At 39.6% G+C, this 24,845-nt stretch overlaps 1 protein-coding gene across 1 annotated transcript in view; it reads left to right on the top strand.

Annotated features, from left to right (window-relative positions):
- Positions 1–601: 601 nt before the first annotated feature.
- The window catches only part of maea (macrophage erythroblast attacher, E3 ubiquitin ligase), a 97,864-nt gene continuing 73,620 nt past the window's right edge, over positions 602–24,845 (top strand). Inside the window, exons 1-3 of the mRNA XM_063047031.1 lie at positions 602–906; positions 1,998–2,180; positions 21,907–22,110. Of these exons, the coding sequence (XP_062903101.1) occupies positions 838–906; positions 1,998–2,180; positions 21,907–22,110 (456 nt within the window). The 5' untranslated portion in view covers positions 602–837. The remainder of the gene's footprint in view (positions 907–1,997; positions 2,181–21,906; positions 22,111–24,845) is intronic.

Here is a 24,845-nt window from a genome sequence, read left to right as displayed (position 1 = left end):
CGTGTTCATGGCTTTTGAAGGGGGGGCGGATCTATAATCCATCACTCGGGAGAGGGGAATGATTGGTCTCCGACACGCGTGGTAAGGGAGCGATCTGCTTCCGACACACGGCGACAGGGCGAGGTCTCCCTTCGTCACTCGGGTAGAGGGCCGGGCCGACCTCGGTCACGCTGGGAAGGGGGCGCGGCCTGGGCCTTTCACGTGCGGAGTGGGCGGGTCTTAGTTTCGTATGACAGAGCCTGGGCGTGGCTTAGATGGGTATGTGCGGAGAGGGGGCGGGCCCACTTCTGTCAGTCAGGGCTTGATTCTGTACGTCAGGAAAGGGCGGTACTTTGTTCTGTCACGCAGAGGGAGGACGGGGATTGGTTTCGGTCGAGCAATAAGGAGGCGGGGTTTGTATTCTGTCATGCTGGGAAAAGAGGGCGGGGTTTGGGTCCGTCTCGCAGATAGAGGGCGAGGCTTGTTCTGTCACACTGAGAGAGGGTGGGGATTGGTTCTTTCATGCAGGAGGGGGCGGGCTTGATTCTGTCACATTGGGAGAAGGCGGGACTTGGTTCCGATCGACGGCGTTGTGAGGAAATAGGCGGGGCTTGTTTCCGTCTCGCGGTGGAGTGGGCGGGGCTGGGCTTCTGTTTTGTCCTCGTTCGTTTTGGGAAGGTTGAGCTGCTGCCGCTTCCCTGATGGGATTGGAAGAAAGTTGAGTCGACAGATGTGTTAAATTGGTGAAATGAGATGGTCTGTGTTTTAGATCGTTGACGTCCTGCTCAGGCTGTTGGCCTGGCCTCCTCGCGTCCCTTTCTACCCATGTTGCACCGCAGTATTGATGGTTGAGCTAAGATGGCGGTCCAGGAATCTGCTGCTCAACTATCGATGGCATTAAAGGTTCAGGAGTATCCCACTCTAAAGGTAAGCTCTGTGTCCGATGGCCATTGCCACCTCTCCGTAACCTGTTAATATCCTCAGCCGTTCTGCGCATAATATACTCCTCAAGCTACAAAATGCCACGTTTAGTTGACAGTTTTCAGGTTCTTAAAAGATTAAATATTCGCTGAAACGCCTTTGAGGGAATTAAACGTGAAGACTCCGTACTTTCAGTTAATTTTTGCTATTTGAAAAGAAAAAGAAGAGTTAATCGTTTCTATGTCGGATACGTTGAAGATCAACGAATCAGCACTCGCCCGTTTTCGCAAGGTATAGTCGCAGTATTAGATGGTTTCGTTAATCACATTACTGGAAATTTGTTCTTGTGTCAAAGCGAATTGTAAATCCTAAGAATTTTATTTTTCAGTGGGTAAGTAATGTTAACACATGCTGAAAGTTAACGCAGTGCTTAATCAAAGGGCTGGAACAAATACTTGCTTTTCTGATGTATTAGAGGCATTGTATAACAATAAAGCAGGAAAGTTGCTCTGTGTTGACTTCACTATTTGAAATCATGGTCAAAGGTGTGATTATAGAACGAACGATAGCAATATTTTTCATAGGTTAAATGAAGCTATTGAAAAAGAGGTTTGATAGATGCTGATAATCTAGAATGTAATCAACAAAATGCCTGAAAGTATAGCTGATTTATCTGAATCAGTGAAGGTAGAAGCATTTTCTTCATCTGTAGTTTTTACTTAGCCTGATTCTTTTACCCAATGATTTTCATTTGTAATATCTAGTCAATCTATTGCATTGTTTAATTTCAAGTGAATTCTTTTTGCCCAAGATTATTTTTAGTGTCTTTATATTTAGTGAATTAGTTGAATCTTCTGCAAGATGGATCATAGAATAAAAGTCCATCTCATAACAAGCACCACATTCAAGTGGAAAAGTGAATTAGCAAAATCTGTTGTGGTAATTACAAGGCAGAATGATCTACAAGAGCCTAAAGCAGTGCTTTTCCCCTTCAAATAATTTCAGTAAAACGCAGAAAAAAGTATCAGTAATGATTGATTTTTTAATCCCAATTTTAGCTCTGTACAATTGTAAATAATTGCTTTCTGTACTTTCAGGTACCCTATGAAACCTTAAATAAGCGTTTTCGAGCTGCTCAGAAGAATATTGACCGAGAAACTAGTCATGTGACCATGGTAGTTGCAGAACTGGAGAAAACATTGAGCAACTGCCCAGCAGTGGATTCTGTCGTGACCTTGTTAGATGGTGTAGTTGAGAAGCTCAGCGCTTTGAAGAGAAAGGTACAGAAGTGTTTTGTTGGTAACAAAATCTATGCTTTGTCCAGGTAACTCTTCATGGAGAATGAAAATGCTTTTCATATTTTAGAATGAGGGTTGATGGCTTTTAAACATCATTTCTGAAAATCAATGCATCACTAACTTGTGCTGATGATTTGTGTTTTTGTGGAAATAAAACCTCTTGTGTATTTCTACCTTGTGAAAATTCAAAATTGTGGAAGTGATCTCTAGTGATCTCAGTTCTTAACAGTCATTTGGAAGAAGATGTAATTGAAAATTTTTAAGTTATATGCTTTTGATTGTATGGTAGAAATGTGCACATAGAAACAGGCCATTTAGCTCACCATGTCCATACACTAATCCTGTGACCCTGACAGTCATAGTGGTGAAACATAGGAAAAGGCCATTTGGTCCAATACATTCTAGCCAGGATGCCCATCTACACTGATCCTATTTTTTTTGCATTTAGCCCATATATCCCTAAATTCCCTTCCTCTCCACATACCTGGCCAAGGGCGCCATGGTAGCATAGTGGTTGGTGGCGTAATATTACAGCTTGGGTGTCAAGCTGTAATATCATCAGAGGTTCAGAGATCAATTTCAGTACTGTCTGTAAGGAGTGTGTACATTCTTCCTGTGATCGTGTAGGTTTCCTCCAGATGCTCCGGTTTTCTCCCACAGTCCAAGGATTTACCGGTTGATAGGTTAATTGACCGTTGTAAATTGTCCTCTCATTAGGCTAATGTTAAATTGATGGGTTGTTGAGTCGAAAGGGCCTGTTTACACTGTATCTCTAAATACATAATGCTATTGTACCTGCTTCTATCGCCTGCTTCAGCAGTAATTCTATATGCCCATCACCTTTTGTGTTTTTTAAAAAAAAATTCCCATCAGGTCTCCTATATATATATTTACCCCCTCTGGTTAAAAACTATGTTCTCTAGTGTTAGCCTTCCCAGCTTTTGGAAAAAAGAAATTGGCCATTGCCCCTTTCTAGGTCCCTCATAATATTATAAGGTACCATTCAGCTTCTGTGCTCCGGTGAGAGCAATCTCAACTTGCCCAGTCACTCCTAATAAATAAAGCTCTTCATTCCAAGCAACATTTTGGTGAGCCTCTTCTGTACTCTTTGTATTGCTACCACAAACTTTCCAAAGTGGGGAAATCAGAACTGCGGAAGGTATTCCATGTGTAGACTTGTATTAAATAGCTACAATATGTCCCAACTCTATGCCATGTATGGACTGAGTTAGATTATTTTTGCTAATTATATTTTTGACCCATTCCTGTTGGAATTTGCTGTGTTTTCAAGTAACCATATTAAGAAACAGCCATATTCTTGCATCAAGAATGTGCATTGAAATTTTGTTAAATTTTATTTGCATTGAATTTTATTGTTTCCAGAGGCAATGATCAATCAAAATGTCTGACTCATATAAAATAGAAATAATACTTAATCCATGTGGTTTATCCTACGAATCAGAGATACACAGACTCTGTATGGGAATCGATATGATTCTGAATAGTACATTTATTTTCACTGACCTATTTACTTGTTCAGCTAGTGAACTTGTATAGCATGTCAAATCTAATACAACCAACTAAAAATATTCTGAACAGAACTCCGTTATTTCTAAGATATACTGAGTTTAACTTTTTGAGGCATAGCAATGACCTCATAAAAGAAAACCACATTCACTGCTTGACCAGGAAATAAGCTTTATTGTGTTCCAGATTGTGTATCCATGTTGAAGTCTGTTGCCTTTCAGATAAAATATGTAAGTATAGAGCTAGCCTTTTTTTAAAATAGGTAATATTTCGATAGGTTTCAATAGATACATTTAATGCCGGAGAAATGTATACAATGTACATCCTGGAATTCTTTTTCTTTGCAAACATCCACGAAAACAGAGGAGTGCCCTAAAGAATGAATGACAGTTAAATGTTAGAACCCAAAGCCCTCCTCCAACTCCCCCCTTCCATGCATAAACAGTAGCAAAGCAACGACCCCCTCCCCCACCAGCAAAAAAGCATTGGCACCTCCCCTACCGAGCACTCAAGTGTGTAGCAAAGCATCAACAAAGACACAGACTTGCAGTACCCCAAAGACAACTTGTTCACCCAGTAATTCGACATACCAGAGGCTCTCTCTCCCCTAATATGGGAAAAAAGGTGTCCCCGTTTCACAGTGAGAGGGGAGACATAACAAAAACAATTTGCCAATTTATGGTGTTAAAAGCCTGTTGCGTCGCTTTTTCTAAGCTCAGTGCCCAAACAACTCGGGGCTGTGGGCACGCAGCCAGCTCACTGCTTACAATCTTCTGTCACCCATGACACAACAGGCAGTGGCACCAACCTTAAATCTGCCTGCCTCCAGAGCTGAGAAAATCCGGTGCTCTGAAGGCACGCTAGTCTTCCAGGCCGCATCCTTGGCATATCGAAAAGCGGCCAGTCGTGAGACTCCGACAACGGGTCCCATTCCTGCAAAGGATTGAAGTTAGTGTGTTACTCCAGGTCAGGGTCTTCAAAAGAACCCTGAAAGGGAAAGAGAGATATTAAGGATAGAAGTAGAGCTGTTTCCGAAGATGCACGCAAAGGAGTTGTTGTTAGGCGTCATCATCATCCTAGGCTGTCATTATTAACTTTGACATGAATGCTACATTTAACAAATTTTGCAGCTGAAATTTGAATGCGTCTTGACCTTTTTTGATTTATTTAACAATGCAAAAGTATTGTAGATGATCCTGTTCTGCAAAATTTTTACTATGAAACTGACCTGAAAACCCTTAATGCTGCATCAGACCATATATATTTCACTCTTATGTTTATTTGCACATATATGTTGTGTGTAATTTGTTAATTTAAGTTAATGTACTTGTGTTGGTCCTTGTCTTGTAATGTACTGTGCTGCTGCTGCAAGGTGCTAATTTTCATAGCATTCATACCCTATGTATGTATGCCTAGGGCTTTAATGAATTTGAGGAATGTCAGTGTTTTGGACATAGGAAACATTCTTTTGTCATTACTGTATTTTCCATTTTCATCAGTTCATGTACAGTGCCTATAAAAAGTATTTACTCCCCTCAGAAGTTTTCATGTTTTATTGCTTTACAAAATTGAGTACAGTGGATTTAATTTGGCTTTTTTGACACATCGCCAGAAAAAGACTTTGTTGTCAAAGTGAAAATAGGTATCTACAAAGTGATCTACATTAATTACAAATATAAAACACAAAATAATTGCTTAAGTATTCATCCCCTTTAATATGACACAAAAGCATCACTGGTGCAGCCAGCTGGATTTAGAAGTCACATAATTAGTTAAATGGAGATCACCATATGCAGTCAAGGTGTTTCAATTGATTGCTGTAAAAATACACCTGTATCTGGAAGGTCCAATTGCTGCTGAGCCAGTATCCTGGCAATAACTACACTATGAAGACAAAAGAACACTCCAAGCAACTCCAAGATAAGGTTATTGAAAAGCACATAAGGACGTGGATACAAGAAAATTTCCAAGTCACTGAATATCCTTTGGAGTGCAGTTAAGTCAGTCATCAGGAAATGGAAAGAAAATGGCACAGCTGTAAATCTGCGTAGAGCAGGACGTCCTCAAAAATGGAGTGACTGTGCAAGAAGGGGACTAGTGAGGGAGGCCACCAAGTGACCTGTAGCAACTTGGAGGAGTTATAAGCTTCAGCGGTTGAGATGAGAGAGACTGCACATACAACTGTTGTCTGTGTACTTCACCACTTGCAACTTTATAGGAGAGTGGCAAAGAGAAAGCCACTCTTTGGGGGGGGGATCTCACATGAAATCTTGGCTAGATTGGCCAGAAGGCATGTGGAAGACCCTGAAGCCAGCTGGAAGAAGGTTCTGTGGTCTGATGAAACCAAAATTGAGCTTCTTGGCCATCAGTCTAAACACATGTCATTAAAAACAGCAATCCCTGATGTGAACCATGATGGTGGCTGCATCATGCTGTGGGGATGCTTCACTGCAGCAGGTCCTGGAAGGCAGCGAAATACAGTGAAATCCTGGAGGAAAACCTGATGCAGTCTGCAAGAGAACTGCAACGGGACAAGATTTGTTTTCCAGCAAGACAATGACTCCAAGCATAAAGCCAAAGCTATGCAGGAATGGCTTATAAACAACAAAGTTAATTTACTGGACTGGCCAAGTCAGAGTCCACACATCAATCTAATTGAGAATTTGTGACTGGACTTGAAAAGGCGCTGTGTACTCACAATCCCCATGTAATCTGACAGAGCTTGAGCAGTTTTGTAAAGAAGGATGGAGAAAAATTGCAGTGTTCAGATGTGCAAAGTTGATAGAGACCCATCCATATAGACTCAAGGCTGTAATGCATCTACTAAATTACTGACTTGAGGGGGGTGAAAACTTATGCAATCAAGTATTTTGTATTTTATATTTGTATTTAATTTAGGTCACTTTGTAGAGATCTGTTTTCACTTTGACAGGAAAGAGTCTTTTTCTGTTGATCAGTTCAAAAAAAGTCAAATTAAATCCACTGTAATTCAATGTTGTAAACAATAAAACATGAAAACTTCTAAGGGGATGAATACTTTTTATAGGCGCTGTAGCTGTTATCAATGTAATCACTTGAGTTGTTTTTAGTATCATTACTTTATTCCTTTGTCATAAAAAAAAACAAAATTTTAATTTGGAGGCTTTGCTAATAAACTTTTAAATTTAACTCTTTGGAAGGTTTGTATCTGGGGCTATAACTTGGTGGAATTTTTTAGATATACAACAAATTTATGGCTTTTACTACGGGTTTTTTTTTGATAAGGATGAGTGATTCCATGAGCTGAGTAATAATTTGCTGAGATATTTGCACTGTGGTTATCACGATCCTTCTTCTGAGGTAATATATTGTGGTTGTGGGTGAATTGATTTTATTCTGCTTTTTTTTTTGTTTTTGAGTAGGAACCGTAGACTTGTCCATAGATATGGTTGGTGATAAAGCAGAGCTTGACGCTCTTTGCTGCATATTAAAGGTTTCTGTGTGCATGACCTCAAGCTTCTCAGTATCATCATGAATTTCAGTGCTTCAATGGTCCGTCACTTTAAATGGTCATGTGCTGAAAATTATCTTGACATGTCTGGGATTCTCATTAATTGCAAATCATCTTGTCACAGACATTGGGGTTCTACTTAATTTCTTAGCCATCGTGTTAATAGGATGATTTACGGTTCCATCATACATTAGTGTGGAGACCCAGAATTAAAGTACAGAAACCCTGAAGTTGCATTCTTCTGAATTGTAGAAAAAGATTCTTAATTGTTGTTGTTTTTTTTTTACATCTAATCTGATTATAATTCACCTTGCAGTTTTTCTTTCTTGTACTAATCTTCTAATTGTCAAGCCATTGATCTGAGACTCAAATATCCGTGTCAGCTTTTTATAGAGTCATAGAGCCATACAGCATTGATACATAGAGCCATACGGCATTGATACAGGTCTCTTAGGCCAACCAGTCCATTTCAAGCCATGGTATTCACCCAGTTCATCCCAGTTTCCTATGTTTGGCCAATATCCCTTGATACCCCACTCTTTCATGTGCCTATCCAAGTGCTGCTTAAACGTTACTGCTGCACCTACTTTTGCCACCTCTTCTTGCAGCCTCTTTCATATATTCTGGAGGGTTATGGACTGGATGCAAGTCAATGGGACTAGCGGAATAATGTTTTGGTGCAGACTAGAAGGGTCGATTGGCCTGTTTTCTGTGCTGTAGTGTTCTATGGTTCTATATTCACCTACCTCAGTGTGGAAAAAGATGGGCCTTGGGTCCCTTTTAAATCTTCCCTCTGACCCTATAACTGACTCTCTCTCATCCTATACATGGATGAGAAAGGTATGGAGAGCTGTGTTCCTGCGCAGGTTGATGGGACTATTTTGGCACAGAGCGGATGGGCTAAAGGGCCTCTTTCTGTGCTGTAATGCTTTATGACTCTATAACTGTGCCCCCTAGTGTTGGGAAAAATCTTATTTATGCTTGGTGTAATTTTAAATGTTTCTATAGGATCACAACTCATTCTCTAAGGAGAAAAAGACGAAACCTGGCCAACTTCTCCTTTTAACTTGGACTTTCTAGTCCTGTCAGTGGATGATGCAGTCAACATGGGACTGCATTACATACTACAACACCTCGACAACCCAGGAACTTCTGCGAGGGTCCCGTTTGTTGACTTCAGTTCAATACCATCGTCCCAGAAATCCTCCAGTCCAAACTCACCCAGCTCACTGTCTCCCCCACCATCTGTCAGTGGATCACAAGCTTCCTGACTGACTGGGTGCAGCATGTGAGGCTGGGGAGCATCATTTCTAGCACCCGGACAATCAGTACCGGTGCCCCCCAGGGATGTGTGCTCTCCCCACTGCTCTTCTCCCTTTACACTAGTGACTGCACCTCACAAGATCCATCTGTTAAACTCCTGAAGTTTGCAGACGACATAACTGTCATTGGCCTTATCCGAGACGGTGATGAGTCTGCATACAGATGGGTGTTGGAACGGCTGGCCCTCTGGTGTGGTCAGAACAATCTGGAGCTAAATACGCTCAAGGCTGTGGAGATGACAGTGGACTTCAGGAGGAGCCCCCCAATACTGCCCCCACTCACTATACTCAACAGTATTGTGTCTGCTGTGGAGACCTCAGGTTTCTGGGTGTCACAATCTCCCAGGATCTGAAGTGGACACCCAACGCAGACACTGTTATCAAAAAGGCTCAGCAGAGGTTGTATTTCCTACGTCAACTCAAGAAGTACAACCTGCCTCAGGAGCTGCTGATTCAATTCTATTCAGGAATAATTCAGTCTGTTCTCTGTTCGTCCATTACTGTCGGGTTTGGATCAGCTACCAAACAAGACAAGAATAGACTCCAAAGAACTGTCAGGGCTGCGGAAAGGATTATTGGTGTGAAGCTGCTCTCGATCCAGGACTTGTATGCATCTAGAGTCAGGAAGCGAGCAAGCAGCATCATTGCAGACACATCACACCCTGGACATCACCTGTTCCAACTCCTTCCATCTGGTAGGTGCTTTAGATCACTGTATGCCAGGACAAATAGGTACAAGAACATTTCCTTTTTATATGCCATCAGTCTTAAGAACACTTGAATTTTAGTCTATTATAAACCAACTCCACCTGTGCATACACAGGTATACCTCATTGTATATAGTTCATGATTATTTGCACTATTGTTTTGTTAGCTTTTTGATTCTGTACAGCGAGAGCTCAGGGAAACCAGCATCAAATTCCCTGTATGTGTCCACATACTTGGCGATAAGAAAGGATTCTGATTCTGATTCTAGTAAATCCTCTCTGCACTATTTCCTGTTTAACCACATCTTTAATATAACTGGGTGACCAGAACTGTACATGATACTCAAAGTGTGACCTCACTGGTGACTTGTACAGCTGCAACATCATGTCCCACATCCGCTCTCTGTGTCCTGACTGATGAAGACCAGCACACTAAGCACCTTTTTCATCACCTTGTTTGCCTGTGTGCTGCTGCTTTCAATGAGCTATGCACTTGTACTCATAGATCGCTCTTATTTCATTACACTCTCCAATGCCCTACTATTCATAGTCTAAATTCTGTGCTTTCCAAAATCCATCACCTCACATTGAAATCCATTTGCCACTTATCAGCCCTTTCCCTAACTGTTCAAAATTTTTCTGGAATGAACAATATCCACCTTCGCTATCTACAGCACTTCCTAATTGTGTGTCATCTGAAACTTTGATGATCAAGCCTTGTGCACTTGTATCCAAAACAGTTATATAAATAACAGCATCAGCACGCTACTAGTCACTGGCCTCCATTCTGAGAGCCAACCTTTAATCACCACTCCTTTTTTTTTCTACGTCTGGGTCACTTGAATTTACTTTACTAGCTGTCCCTGAATTCCATGGGACCTAACCTTCAAGACCAGCCTACAGCATGGAACCTTTTTTGAAGGCCTTGCTAAAGTCCAAATAAACAACATCTACTGCCCTACCCTCATCAATCTTTTTTGTTTACTTCTTCCTAACGGTCTGAAAGTTACATTGAGCCTGATTTTACCATGTACAAAACCACTTTGACTCCTTGTCAGGCCTTATCTATTCAAATGCTTGTAGATTCTGTATTTCAGAATTTCCTCAACTAATTTCCCTGCCATTGATGTCAGTTAGTTAGTTGGAGCTGACCACTGGACACAGAGTGCATACTTCAGCACTGATGATAAAAATTCAACTTTTGGCCTGCACTATAAGAATCAATCCCAAAATTTCACCCATTTTGAGTAAAGATGTTGTTTTAAATGCATGAATAATTTTGAACTTGCAGTGCAGCACAATAGCCGTACTAACACTGATTCTGCAATTTCAACTCTACCTTTCAAAAAGAAAATTGCAGGATACACCATAAAAGGAGGCTGTTTGGTTTCTATAGGGTTTTTTCTTTCAAATATTAGCCATGCCCTTTCAAACACTTCAGTTAAACCTGCCTCTGGTACAACTTCCACCCTTCCTATGTGGATTCCAGACTGTAATCCTTTGCAATGTGGCAGTTCTCTTAACAAAAAAATCCTTGATACCAGTACTTAGTGGATTTATCCTTGTTCCTTTTTTTTAAACATAATGTAATTTTTGCAATTCTTCAGTCCTTGTGCACCGCATTCTGTACCTGCAGAGCTGTGATAAGAACACAAGCACTGACAGAACTTGGTACATTTAAATTAAATCAACTCTCATTCTTCTGAATTATATACAGCATTGATAGGCTCAGTGTGCCTAATCTCTCATTGTGACAAACATGCCATCCCAGAATGCAGCTGGTGAACATTTTCTTCTGCATTCTTATTCACAAGTAAATTGCTCATTGGGTAGGGAGACCAGAACAGTGTTCCAGCTTTGCTGTTGTTGGGGCCCTACAAAATTGTGTTTGACATAATTTTTAAATTCAAACTTTTCCAGTAACAGCCATTGTCTATTTAACTTCCTTGTCACATGCTCTACTTAAGTAAGATAAAACAATAATAAAAAAGAAGCCCCAGTAAATATAAATACATAAAATAGCTTGTATACATAAATTGTATGTCCATAATATGATGCTATCCACAGGAGTGTTTGTACATAAAATGACTCTGACAGGAAATGATAAAGTAGTGGTGGGTGGGTTTGTGTGGAGGTGTTGATCAGCCTTACTGTTTGCAGAAGTTAACTATTCTTGTGTCCTGGCATGGATGCTACATAGCCTCCTCCCTTGTATCCCTGAAACTTCATCCTTCTCTGCCATCGAGCTTTGTATCATCATCATCATGTTCTTTCACTCAAGCGCCTGCATTACATTTAAGTAGAACTTTAATGTGTTCTTGAAGAACTATGACCTGCATTGCTTCAGACCGAAGTTTGGATGGTGACATTAGGCTGGGGAGCACTTGTTTATCCAGCATAAATACCATGAGTAGATATCAGTGTTCTGTTTCTGAGATTGGTTCATGAAAAATAGGGCAGTTTATTTTACATTTCTGTATTTAAATGCATTTAATACAGTGCTATTGTTAGCAAGGTTAAGTAAGTCTTGAATCACAAACAACAGAAAATCTGCAGATGCTGCAAATCAGAGTCAAAATACTGGAGTCCTGCTGAAGGGTTTCAACCTGAAACGTTGACTGTACTCTTTTCTATAGATGCTGCCTGGCCTGTTAAGTTCCTCCGGCATTTTGTTTGTGTTGCTATGTAAGTCTTGAGATGTTTATCATATGGTTGTGTGAATCCCAGTTATTCTGATACCATATACTGCACTACCAGCCTATGAATAGTGTTTTTGGATATCTTGCTTGGAAGTGGTTTGGGTGAGGGGGAAGGTGGTGTGGGAAATAGGACTATTTCTTAAACTTGGAAGTCTGAGGTAAAACAAAGAACTTATAGCATTCAATTTTGAAGTGATAGTTTTTTCCCATGAACTGTCTTTTGCAATGAAAATCTTGCAAAAGGTGGTTTTGTTCCTTGATGCTCTGTGACCCTATTCAAAGTCAAAATTGACAGTGATTCCAATGTATAACCATGTGCAAAAAAAATTCATTGATCTGAAATTTTCCCATCATTCTATCTTGTGGTACTTGGGTCCTCTGTTATTTTATCAATGACCAGGATCAAGTTTGTCAAACATGACCTTCTTGAACAAATCCTTGGCTTTCATTAATAATCCTATGTATTTTTCATAGTAGTTAGTTGTGTAATATAGTTTTAGTTGTCCACCACGACCTAGATAAAAGAAAGATTGGTAGATTGTAGCTAAGAATTATTTCCCCTAGTTTACTTCATTAATCTTCAGGGAGTGGTGTCTCAGAAAGGCAGCGTCCATTATTAAGGGCCTTCAACACCCAGGTCATGCCCTTTTCTCACTGTCACCATCAGGTAGGAGCTACAGAAGCCTGAAGGCTCACACTCAGCGATTTAGGAGCAGCTTCTTCCTCTCTGCGATCCGATTCCTAAATGGACATTGAACCCTTTGGACACTACCTCACTTTTTTTTAATATACAGTATTTCTGATTTTTGCATTTTTTTTATCCATTCAATATATGTATACTGTAATTTATTTATTATAATTTAAATTAAATTTATTTTATTTTCTCTTCTATATTATGTATTGCATTGAACTGCTGCTGCTAAGTTAACAACAAATTTCACGTCACATGCCAGTGATGATAAAGCTGATTCTGATTAATACATGATGTTGGATCTTCCAGGCTCAGTGACTTTTGAGCATGGAATTGGTGGTGCTGAACAAACTGGTCAGCGCAGCAGCCTATGCTGGCATTTAAGCTCCCTCTGAGCCTTCTCCCATTCTTATTCACCTAAATTGTTTGTTTGTAGATTCAAAGTGGAACAGGCCCTTGCGGCTCAACCCACCTATTTAATACTTTCCTAGTCACAGGACAATATGCAATGACCAATTAACTGCTTAACCAGCACCTCTTTGGAGTGTGGACATAACTGGAGGACATGGAAGAAACCCAAGTGCTTCACAGGGAGAACGTACAAACTCCTTACACTGGACACCGGAATTGAACTCTGATCTCCAACACCTCAAGCTGTAATATTGTAGCACTAACCGTTATGCCACCGTGGCACCCAAATCGTGTCAGCTGCTGCCTTTTCTCACTTCCCTTTAAGTGCCTCCTGAAATTTTTTCCCTTCAGTGATGTTTATTGTCATTGCCAAATTTTTAATATTGTTTTTTTTTACCTGTTAGTGTTTTACTGCAGTATTGAAAACAACAATCTCTCATTTTTAGGTTCCTAATTGGTTCCATTTTTTTCCTTGAGTAATAGTACAAGACGCTTTATTATGTCCCATTTCATCTAGCTGCTGCTCTGTTCCCAAATTCTTCTGCTTATTCTTTTCCTTCAATATTCTGTGCACTTAAAACGAAAAAAAAAAATTATTATAACTTGGATTACACACAAAATGCAGTCCAGGCAGCATCTGTGGAAAAGGGTGAAACAGTTGCTGTCTTGGGCTGAGACCGTTCATTGGAATATGTCCTAATGAAGGTCCTCAGACTGAAACATTGACTGTTTACTCTTTTCCATATATGCTGCCTGCTGAGTTCCTCCAGCATTTTGTGTGTATCGCGCGAATTTCCAGCATCTATAGTTTTTCTAGTATCGACTTTTCTTTACCTTTTCTCTTGAGTTAGACAAGGCATTTTAGCTTTTTAACATTGCTCTCAAGCAATATCTATTCTAGATATCTTGGCAGACAATTTGTATCTTCTTCGATCAAAACTCTCAAAGGTTAGCACACATTCAGTTAAGCATTTTTATGGGTAGTGGTATTTGTTCTTATCTACAGCTATTATAAATCTAATCATGTAATTCCCCCTTGAACAATTCTCTCCTTACCTTCTTCATTCAATGTAACTTTTGGTGTTTAGTTAATTTACCTTTTCAGTCCTAAATTAACCTTCTCTAACCTTGACAGTATTGATAGCAGTAATTAAACATTAATGAGAGTGAGCAAGACTTGACATATTGCCATTTAATCTAAGGTTAAAAGCATGTATAATAGATACATGTCCTGGACACCGTTGTTGAGAATGATTGTGTCAAAGGTATTGCTGCCTATCCTTAATGATTACTGTCTGTTGGTCAGGAAGTCAAGGATACATTTGCAAAGGAAAGTGTTGAACCCCAGGTCTAGGAGTTTGAAGATGAGTTTGCTTGGATTTATAGTGCTGAAGGCTGAGCTGTAGTCAATAAACAATAGCCAAGCGTAAGTAGTCTTACTTGTCCGGATGCTCCGAAGATGAGTGATAGTATCCACAGTAAACCTGTTTAGTCCACCCGTCAGTGAATGACAGTGGGTTGAGCTTGCAGCACACACAAAGTGCTGGAGGAACTCAGCAGGCCAGGCAGCATCTAGGAAAAGAGTACAGTCGACGTTTTGAGCCAAAACCTGAGGGTGTAAAAAAGTTGAGAAGTAGATTTAATGGGTGGGGGAGAAAGAGAAACACCAGGTGGTAGGTGAAACCTGAAGGGGGAGGGATGAATTAAAGAGCTGGGTAGTAAATTTGGTGAAAGAGACAGAAGGCTATGGAAGAAAGAAAAGGGGGGAAAGAGTGCCAGAGGGGGGCAATGGTCGAGCATGGAGATGAGGTAAGAGAGAGAAAAGGGGATTGGAAATGGTGAAGGAGAGGGGATGGCGGGCATTACCAGAAGTTCGCAAAATCGATGTTCATGCCATCAGGTTAGAGGCTATCCAAATGGAATATAAGGTGTTGTTCCTTCAACCTGGATGTGGCCTCATCACGACAGTAGTGGAGGCCGTGGAAAGACATTGGAATGAGAAGTGGAATTAAAATGGGTGGCCACTGGGAGATCCAGCTTTTATGGCGGACAGAGGGTAGGTGCTTGGCTAATCGGTTTCCCAATCTATGTTGGGTCTCACCGATATACAGGAGGCCACCTGGAAGGACTGTTTAGGGCCCTGTATGATATAATGAGGCCACAATTGGGTTGGAGGAACAACACCTTGTATTCCGTTTTGGTAGCCTCCAACCTGATGGCATGAACATCGATTTCTTGAAGTTCCGATAATGCCCCCCAACCCCCCTTTCTCCAGCCCTGTATTTCTTTCACCAATCAACTTCCCAGCTGCTTACTTCATCCCAACCCTTCAGGTTTCACCTATCACCTTGTGCTTCTCTCTCCCCTCCCCCCACATTTAAAATCTACTCCTCAGTTTTTTTTTTCTCCAATCCTGATGAGGGGTTTTGGCCTGAAATGGCGACAGTACTCTTTTCCTGGATGCTGCCTGGCCTGCTGAGTTTCTCCAGCATTTTGTGTGTGTTGCTCAGATTTCCAGCATCTGCAGATTTTCTCCTGTTTGTGAGTGGATTGAGCTTGTCTGGGAGGCTGGATTTAACATGGGTTCCCAACCTGGGGTCCACGGACCCCTTGGTTAATGGTCCATGAATAAAGAAGGTTGGGAATCCCTAATGTGTGCCATGACCAACCTCTTGAAGCACTTCATGATGTCGGAGCCACTGGGCAAAAATCATTTGGGCATATCACCTTGTATTTTTTAGGTCCTTGGATCATAGTGCTCTTACAGTAGGTGGGAATCTCAGATTGAAGCAGGACAAAGATAAAAATCTCCTCAGATACCACCATCCCCACCGCTGATCTTTGGAGTATTTAAGGACACTAGCAGGGGCACCATCAAGCCAGGTGCTTTCTGTGACTTTATTCTCTGGAAGACTGATCCTGTGTCTGCCACAGTGGATGTAGGTGTATTGGAAGCTGTTGGGATTGGTCTTGACCCTTTCTGTTTAAAATGAGCATAGATGCATTAAATACATAAAGCATTTTTGGAGTGTATGTGGATGACAAGAAATCATTAAAAAGAATCCAAACTGAATACTTCCCACAAATATTTGGAGCAAATACTTGTTACAGTGGAGACAGACCAAGAAAGTTCCCTGTCTCCACCTTGCACTTTTATACTTTTATTTGCAAGTTGGAAGTAGGATAACAAAACTCTTCTGCTATCAATGCACCTATTCCATAATTTGCCTGCTAATTTACTAATCCATCACTTTCCCACTACTTGGTAATTAGCAGTGCATACTTAGTATAAACTCCCTTGCCATTAATCTTTAACGTTGTGCCTTTGATCTCTCATCTGCATCATTTTTCTCTTGTGTAGTAATGGCTTCTTTGATCATTAAGTTACTTACACTATTTTTCCTGAATACTATATAGTGCGAAGTGTTAAACTCCAAAATTTCCTGTGACTTGGGTGTGTTTTTTGGTATTGTGTCAGGTATCTGTGTGGCCGTTACGTTAATTGCCGTGCTACACACATGATGAAATATACCTACAAGGGCCTTCATTATACAGAACTTTTAAAGTAATGAAATCGTTCCAAGTCCTTCACAGGAGTGTTATCAGACAAAGAATGGTCGCCCAGATTCATAAGATTTGGGAGCACAAGAACCAGATTTGGTGTTGCTTCCTTCCATTTTAGGCTGGAACCAGATCAAGAAAGTCTCTTATACATTTTTTTTTCCAAAGAGTTCCCGTTTTGCTCCTGGGGAACCCAGTTTAGTTGTAGGGGTAGTTTTTAAAGTTCACTCTATAGGAGAAAAGGAAGACGAAGAATTTAGAAGGGCATTTCAAAGCTTGGCAGCTGTAGATACAGCTGGAGCTGAACATGAGCTAAATTCTGAATGTGAACAGCAAGTAACTGTTCTTAATTTGAAGGTAGTATTTAATTCCATGTAGAAAAAGCACTTGAGTCTGGTCAAACATGTGCAACTCATGCTTTGAGCTGCTCTTCTTAGTGATATGTCAAGTTATAGATACGAACTAATGAACTTACTCCCCTGGTGTTGGTAACCATACCTCAATAAAATATAGTTTTTTTTAATGCTTCATAGTTATCAGAAAGAGAATCTTTTTTGTTGTAGTGTTGCCTTTTCTACCAGCAAAGTTATTTTTTTCTAAATGAATATTAATATCTGTTTTTATTCGCAATGCATGTAACAAATAATTTTAAATAAGATTTGTAGTCCATAAGAAATGATGTACATCAAAGCTTCTGGAGAGAAAATACTTGATTTCCATTGACTGCCAGAAGTAACATGTTGTGTTCATGCCCCCTTGAATAATACATTTTTCAATGTGTTAGGCAGTTGAATGACAAAGAAAGAATATTAGCTGAGTGTTCTATTTACTTTAACGAAATCAAGAAATTTGGTATTTTTGTATTTCCTTTCTTTTGGCAGAACTGGTCCTCGCCCTCAACAATTTCTCCTTCGGCTCCTCCCATTTACTCCAAACTCAAGGGATAACCATGGACACCTGCATACCCAGCTATGCCTGTCTTTTCATTAGCTATGTAGAATAGTAAATGCTTCAAACTTTCCCTGGTAATGCTCCCCAACTCTTTCTCTGCTACATTGACAACTGCATTGGTGCTGCTGCTTCATGCACCCATGTTGAGCTCATCAATTTCACCATCTTTGCCTCCAACTTCCACCCTGCCCTCAAGTTCACTTGATCTATGTCTGACGCCTCTCTCTCCTTTCTCAATCTGTCTCGATTACTGGAGTCAAACTGTCTACTGTTATCTTTTATAAACCAACCGATTCCCATTATTATCTTGACTATATCTCTTTCTCTCTCTTCTTCCCTGCCCCCCCCCCAATCTCCTGTAAAAATGCTATTCCCTTTTCTCAGTTCCTTCATCTCTATCTGTTCCCAGAATGAGGCTTTTCTTTCCAGGATATCGGAGTTGTCCTCCTCTTTCTAATAATGGTGTTTCCCTTCCTTCCCCGTTGATGCTGCCCTCTCTCGTCTCCTCCATTTTCTGGACATACGTGGTCACCCCATCTTCCCAATATCTTAACAATGATAGAGTTTCTCTTGTCCTTGCCTACCGCCCCATGAGCCTCCGCGTCCAACACATCATTATTCTGTCTGGAGGAAAAACATTCCCTCGCCCTTCTCTCTTCTATTCACCATTCTGGCCTCTTGTCTCTTCCCCTTACCTGCCTATCGCCTACCCCTGATGTCTCCTTTCCTTAATCCCATGGTCCACTCTCCTCTCCTATCAGATTCCTTCTTCTCCAGCCTTTCACCTATCCCACCCATCTGGCTTTACCTATCACTTTCTAGCTTGTCCTTCCCCTCTCCCACCTTTTTATTCTGGCATCTTCCTCTTTTCCAGTCCTGAAGAATGGTCTCAGCCCAAATCGTCCACTATTTAATCATTTCCATATATGCCTGACCTGCTGAGTTCTTCCAGTATCTTGTGTGTGTTACTCTGGATCTTCAGCATCTGCAGTATCTGTTGTGTTTATTTGGCATGGACAAACTGGCAACTTGACAGTCAGCAACAAGGATATGTAATTGGCGTTGAACAAGGATGAATAATTTTATTGGAATGTGATTTTTTTTGTACATTTTATGTAAACCAGGGCAATACTATCTCCTTGCCATTTGATTTACTCCTTAATGCAAGGAAAGGAGGTAATGAAATACTGTACGAGTTAGTTTTCAGCTCTTGGTGCCTTTACCTAAGCCTTGCCAAATACTTGGCAGACTTTGAGACTTGTCCATTTCTGTAATTTTTGATCTAGATCCCTATTTCACTTGTTTCAAATTGACTAATGGAGAAGCTGGTGCAGTGGTTGACCTCTCACTGAGCTGGGGCTTGATGTACACAGTCAGCATCTTGTAGCACTGCTGAACCTACAGATAGATCCTCAACCACAGAGCCAAAATATCACATTATAAGGAAATTGCCTGCGAAGGCGTAAGTAGGGCAGTCAAGGTTCCTAATCGATTGCAAAAGTGACTAGGTGATAGACAAACACCAGGTACAAATAGATTGTATCTGAGGTTGCTGAGTGAAATAAGGGGGGAATTGCAAAACAACTAGCCAAAATTTTCCCACCTCCTTGGATATAGGATGGCTTGAGGCATAGTGAATTAAAAATGTTGTACCCTAGCCACAATAGACCTGTTATTCCTGTTATTTTCAACTTTGGGAAGCTTTTAGAATTCCAGGATAAAATGAATAATAACAGGCAAAATATGAATTTGTTAATGGAGGCCAGCATGGTTTCTTAGATAGAAGGTCATGGATGACTGAAGGTGACACTAATATTGATGTGTTGGTGTGTGACAAGGTGCCACATAGTAGCAGAAGCATATGAAGTGAATGGGGTAATGGTAATAGAAGTAAGTAATTGATTTTGATAGAAAAGAATCATGCTGACTATTTATAGTTTGAGCTGGAAGAAGGTAGTTTAGTAGAGTATATTTCAATTAAATGTAACATTGTAACGGTAAAGGACAAACGCCGGGAGTAACATTTTGAAATTGAAATCAGACCTGCTTAGGCTGGTTCAGATAAATTAAGCAGATGCATAAACAGGTGAGGACTAGAGGGATGTGGACATCACGCAGGCAGCTGGTTTAATTGGTATCATTGTAAAGGTCTGTGCCTGTGATACGCTTTCTTGCATTCTTATGATTTAGCAAAAAGTGGACAAATTGTAATGCAAGTTCACCTGGTGTCAGAAGTTTGACACAGGAGAAAGCTAGAAAGCTGTAAAGCCAGGATCATGCTCCTTTGAATCACAAAGAGGCATACCCCAACACCATCTATGGAAATGAACCACTTGTATTTTAGAGATGTGTTAAAGATGCTCAAAACACAAGGTTTGGGTTAAAGTGAACAGAGATAAATTGATCCTAGTGATGTAACAGTCAAGAACTGGATAATATAGATTTAAAGTGAGAGGTTCTTTCTCCAAAGATGTAATAAGAAAATCTCCATACACAGGCTGAATTTAAGGACTGTGTGATCAAATTTCAGTTCTTAAACATAAATTGAAAGTATTTTCTAATTGTTGAGAAATAATCTGCAGAGGACCAAGATTATTTTAGGTTTAATCTTTGCCACAATAACAATAAACAGTCCAGAATGTTGAGAATCGAACTAATCATATTTAATGCCATTACTCTAGGTATACATATGTTTTGGAAACTCATTTCTTCTATCTACCCAATATTTTGCTCTCCTATCATTTGTTGACTTTGATATGCGACTTTATTCCTTAAATCAAGCAAATCTAGAGATGAAAATGTTAAGGTTCATGTATTAATTCCTATGGAAAACACTTGTTTCAGCCAATATTAGCTCTTTATTTAGTTCTTCTCTAGCCTTACCAACTGCCAAACTAACAGTTTGCAGCCTTTTGCAACAGGTTGTTGAATTGTTTGTTTTTATTTTGGCTTATTATCATATGTAGGATTTTCCCATTTGTCGTTGCCTATTTCAAGCCCTTCACTTTGTGCAATTAATTCCATAATTGACATCAATACTGCAACTTATGGATTAACATTGGGGTAGTAAAATTAATTGGTAGGTTGCTTGATGTTACTGACCTCGGATTAAATCAAAAGGTTCATGGAATATCATTGGCATTCCTCCTCATCTTCTCCTTAAATATTTCATCTTTCACCCTTAATCTATGAACTTTAATTCTAGTCTTGCCCAGCCTCAGTGGAAAAGGCCTCCTTGGATTTTCCCTATTTTCTTCCTCATTAGACTGAGGGGTGACCTGATAGGACTACATAGAGAGGAAGTACAGAAGCATGATGCTGCACATTCAGTGTTTCAAGAAGTTTCGTCACCTCCACTATTAGATTTCTGAACAGTCCATGAACCCATAAATACTACCTTGTTATTCCTGATTTGCACTCTTTTTTTTTGGTAACAGTAGTTTTTATGTCTTGCACTGTACTGCTGCCACAAAACATTAAATTTCATGATATATGCCAGTGGTAATAAGTCTGATTCAGACACTATATGCTCTTGACTTTTTCCTTGTCAATTGCTAAGTTTTGACTTTTTCTTTCTCATTGTCAACTAGTGCTATTTTAAAATTATTAGCTATACCTCATGTGAATTCTTATGTTGTGCTATCGCTTCATAAAATTTCTCAATCCATTGAAGTCATCTCTCGTTTACTATCTTTGTAGCTTGCATTTATATTTAAGAACCTGATTTGAGATTGAACTGATTACTTTCAATATTGATGAAAATGATTCGTATTATGATCTACATTCCCTAAATAATCTCTTACCATATGATAAATCTGCGCATTACTAGAATTATTATTCCTGTGGTATTATTGACAGGGTGAAACAGGATAATGTGCAATTTCAGCTAATTCAGTTTTGCAGTTTCTTATTTCACTGTATTTTCATTAGGTAAGAGTTCGTGCTCTAATTTATGGTGGAAACCTATTACGTGGTAATCACACTATGAGGCCAGTGATATTACATTTAGAGCTTCAAACCATAATTTTTGTTTTAGAGAATAAGAATTTTAACAAAGACGAAGCTCTCGCTCTAAATAAGAACTGGAATTTGATTGTAAACAAGGTGGGACAGCAGAAATCTGATCGGTTGAGGACTAACCAAACAGGAGGGATGGAAGCTGAAGGTATATGTACCAGCAGACTAGATGTGCCTAGGCATCTTCCTTGATGAAGGGGAGTTTGTCATCGAAACATGGGTTAAAATTGGTATTTTTACCCAGCTGGAAGCACAAGGAGTGTTGTAATGATTCTTGTTTGTTTAATCAGTTTCCATATTGGGGATATAATTAAGTATTTTTGTTGTTACAGGCAGTTGAGTCAATCCAAGCTGAAGATGAAAGTGCAAAACTGTGCAAACGTAGAATTGAACACTTAAAAGAACATAGCAGTGATCAAGCAGCAGCAGTTAATATGTGGAAGAAAAAACGCATGGACCGTATGATGGTAGAGCATTTGCTGCGGTGCGGCTATTACAACACTGCTGTTAAACTGACCAAACAGAGTGGAATTGAGGTGAGTGGTGCTTGAAATGAATCATTGCAGCACTTCCAGCATAGTGCAATTGCATAATAAGGAGAGCTCAGGGGAAGTTGCCCTATTAACTGTTCAGATGATGGACTATTTAGTCATGTACAATGGTGCTAGAAAGTTTGCGAACCCTGTAGAATTTTTTCTTTCTGCATAAGTATGACCTAAAATGTGATCAGTTCTTCACACAAGTCCTAAAACTAGATAAGGAGAACCCAATGAAATAAATAACACCAAAACATTATACTTGTTAATTGTCCTGACGAAGCGTCTGGGCCTGAAAAGTCGACTGTACCTCTTCCTAGAGATGCTGCCTGGCGTGCTGCGTTCACCAGCAACTTTGATGTGTGTTGCTTGAATTTCCAGCATCTGCAGAAAGGAATTCTGTTTGTGCATACTTGTTAATTCGTTAATTTAGAAAAAATGACCCAATATTACATGTATTTGTTGGAAAAAGAATGTGAAACTTTGCTTTCAGGAACTGGTGTGACTCTTGCCCCCACCTGTACAGCAATAACTTCAACCAAACATTTCCAGTAACTTGATCAGTCCTGCACTTCGGCTTGGAGGAATTTTAGGCCATTCCTCCCTCCCTACAAAACTGCTTCAACTCTGAGAAGTTGGTGGGCTTCCTTGCATGAACTGCTTGCTTCAGGTCCTTCCACAACATTTCTATACAATTAAGGTCAGTTCTTTGACTCAGCCATTCCAAAACACAGATTTTCTTTTTTAAACCATTCTCTTTTTGACTTACTGTCATCTTTTGGATCATTATCTTGTTGTATTATCCAGCTTCTATTAAGGTTCAGGTGATGGACTATTACCCTGACATTCTCCTGTAAAATGTCTTGATATATTTGTTCCCTCAATGATTGCAAGCTGTCCAGGCCCTGAGGCAGCAAAGCAGCCCCAAACTACGATGTTTCTTCCACCATGCTTCACAGTTGGAATAACGTTTTGATGTTGGTGTGCAGTGCCCTTTTTCCTTCAAATATAGCAATGTGCATTTCTGCCAAAAAGTTCAACTTTTGTCTCATCTGTCCACAGAGCATTGTCCCAGAAGAGTTGTAAAACATCCAGGTGGTCTTATAGTGGACACATGAACAGAGACTTTAACAAGTTTTAGAGATTCTGCAGGTCTTTTGCTGCTACCCTTTAGCTCTTTTTCATCTCCTTCAGCAATGCACATTGTGCTGTTGGTGTGATCTTTGCAGGATGCCCACTCCCAGAGAGAGTAGCAACAGTACTGAATTTCCTCCATTTGTAGACAATTTCTCTTACTGTGGACGGATAGACACTGAGATCTTTAGGAATGTGTTTTTATCCTTCTCCATCTTCAAGCATCTCAACAATTCTTCTAAGGTCCTATGAAAGTTGTTTTGATCAAGGCATGGTGCACATAAACAGATCTTTCTTGAGAAGAGCAGGCTCTGTCAGTAACCTGACTGTGTGTGTCTTTTTTTATAGGAGAAGGCACCTCTACAATTCACATCTCTAATCTCTTGTCATTGATTGGAATACCTGTCTCCAAACAGTTTTTGGAGAAGGCAATATCCCAGAGGATTACATACTTTTTCCCAAAAATGCATGTAATATTAGGTAATTTTTCTGAATAAATAAACGAACAGGTGTAATGTTGTGTTAGTTATTTAACTGGGTTCTCTTTATCTAGTTTTAGGATGCATGAAGATCTGATCACATTCTAGATCATATTTAAGCAGAAATAGAGAACATTCTACAGGGCTCGCAAACTTTCTAACCGTATATTGTTAGCTTAATTTGGGCTAATTAATTTTGAACTTGTATTTAGCCTCTTTTAATTGGCAATGAATCTGGCTGATCATAAGTCTTGATCCAAAAATACTAATCGAATGTGATTTCAAAACAATGTACACATCATCAAATTCATTTGCTTAACAACAACTTTTTGAGCTGTATTTTTAAACTTGTTTTTCTTTTATTTTTATTGAAAGGTAAATGTTTAAAATTTGTAATTGAGAAGTGTTTGTATAGTATTATTCTCTTATAATGCAAAGATTGTAAAATTATTAAATTCATATTTGTTCATTTGGTCTTGTAGCCCTGTATATTTTTTTTAAGAATTGGGTTGCTTGACAAAATGCATTCAGACTTAACCTTACAAGCTATTCTATTTTAAAATAAAACTGAGATGTCAACCAATCAATATTTTGGAAAAATAGAAGAGCGAGTTAAAAAAAAAACAAGTATGTATTTTGGGTGAAGAGATTCACTATATATTTTTGTCAAGTAGTCCATATCTGTGAAGAATTTTTCCAGTTTAATATTGTGAAAACTAATACCATGTATCAGAGAATGAGTTAGATAATGCTTGAAGAAGAGCCACTTCTGTGCTGTGTCCACATCTCCTTTGACAATTTGTTAAGATTTATCCTTTTGCTTATCAATTCTTTTGCCATTGGGTGCAGTACTTCTCCATCTGCTAATCTTCAGTTGCAGTGATGAGCTTTTGCACCCTCTGGAAAACCTTGACATCATTTCTAAACTGAATACAGAAATAACTAGATTACAACTGGAGTCCAATTTAATATTTATCAGTATAGTGTATTCTGGTTAATTGGGACAGATCGGGATCAGTACATTTTGGCCAGATTAAGCGGCTGCCCAAATTAGCCGAAGCTTCATGAAAATAGTTTAAACACTACCAATGCCACAGTACTTCAAAACTATTATTTCCTAAT

The sequence above is a fragment of the Mobula hypostoma genome, chromosome 4 (assembly GCF_963921235.1).
Source record: "Mobula hypostoma chromosome 4, sMobHyp1.1, whole genome shotgun sequence".
Classification (NCBI taxonomy): domain Eukaryota; kingdom Metazoa; phylum Chordata; class Chondrichthyes; order Myliobatiformes; family Myliobatidae; genus Mobula; species Mobula hypostoma.
Note: the sequence above shows the minus strand (reverse complement) of the source record. Positions and strands in the feature narration are given on the sequence as shown.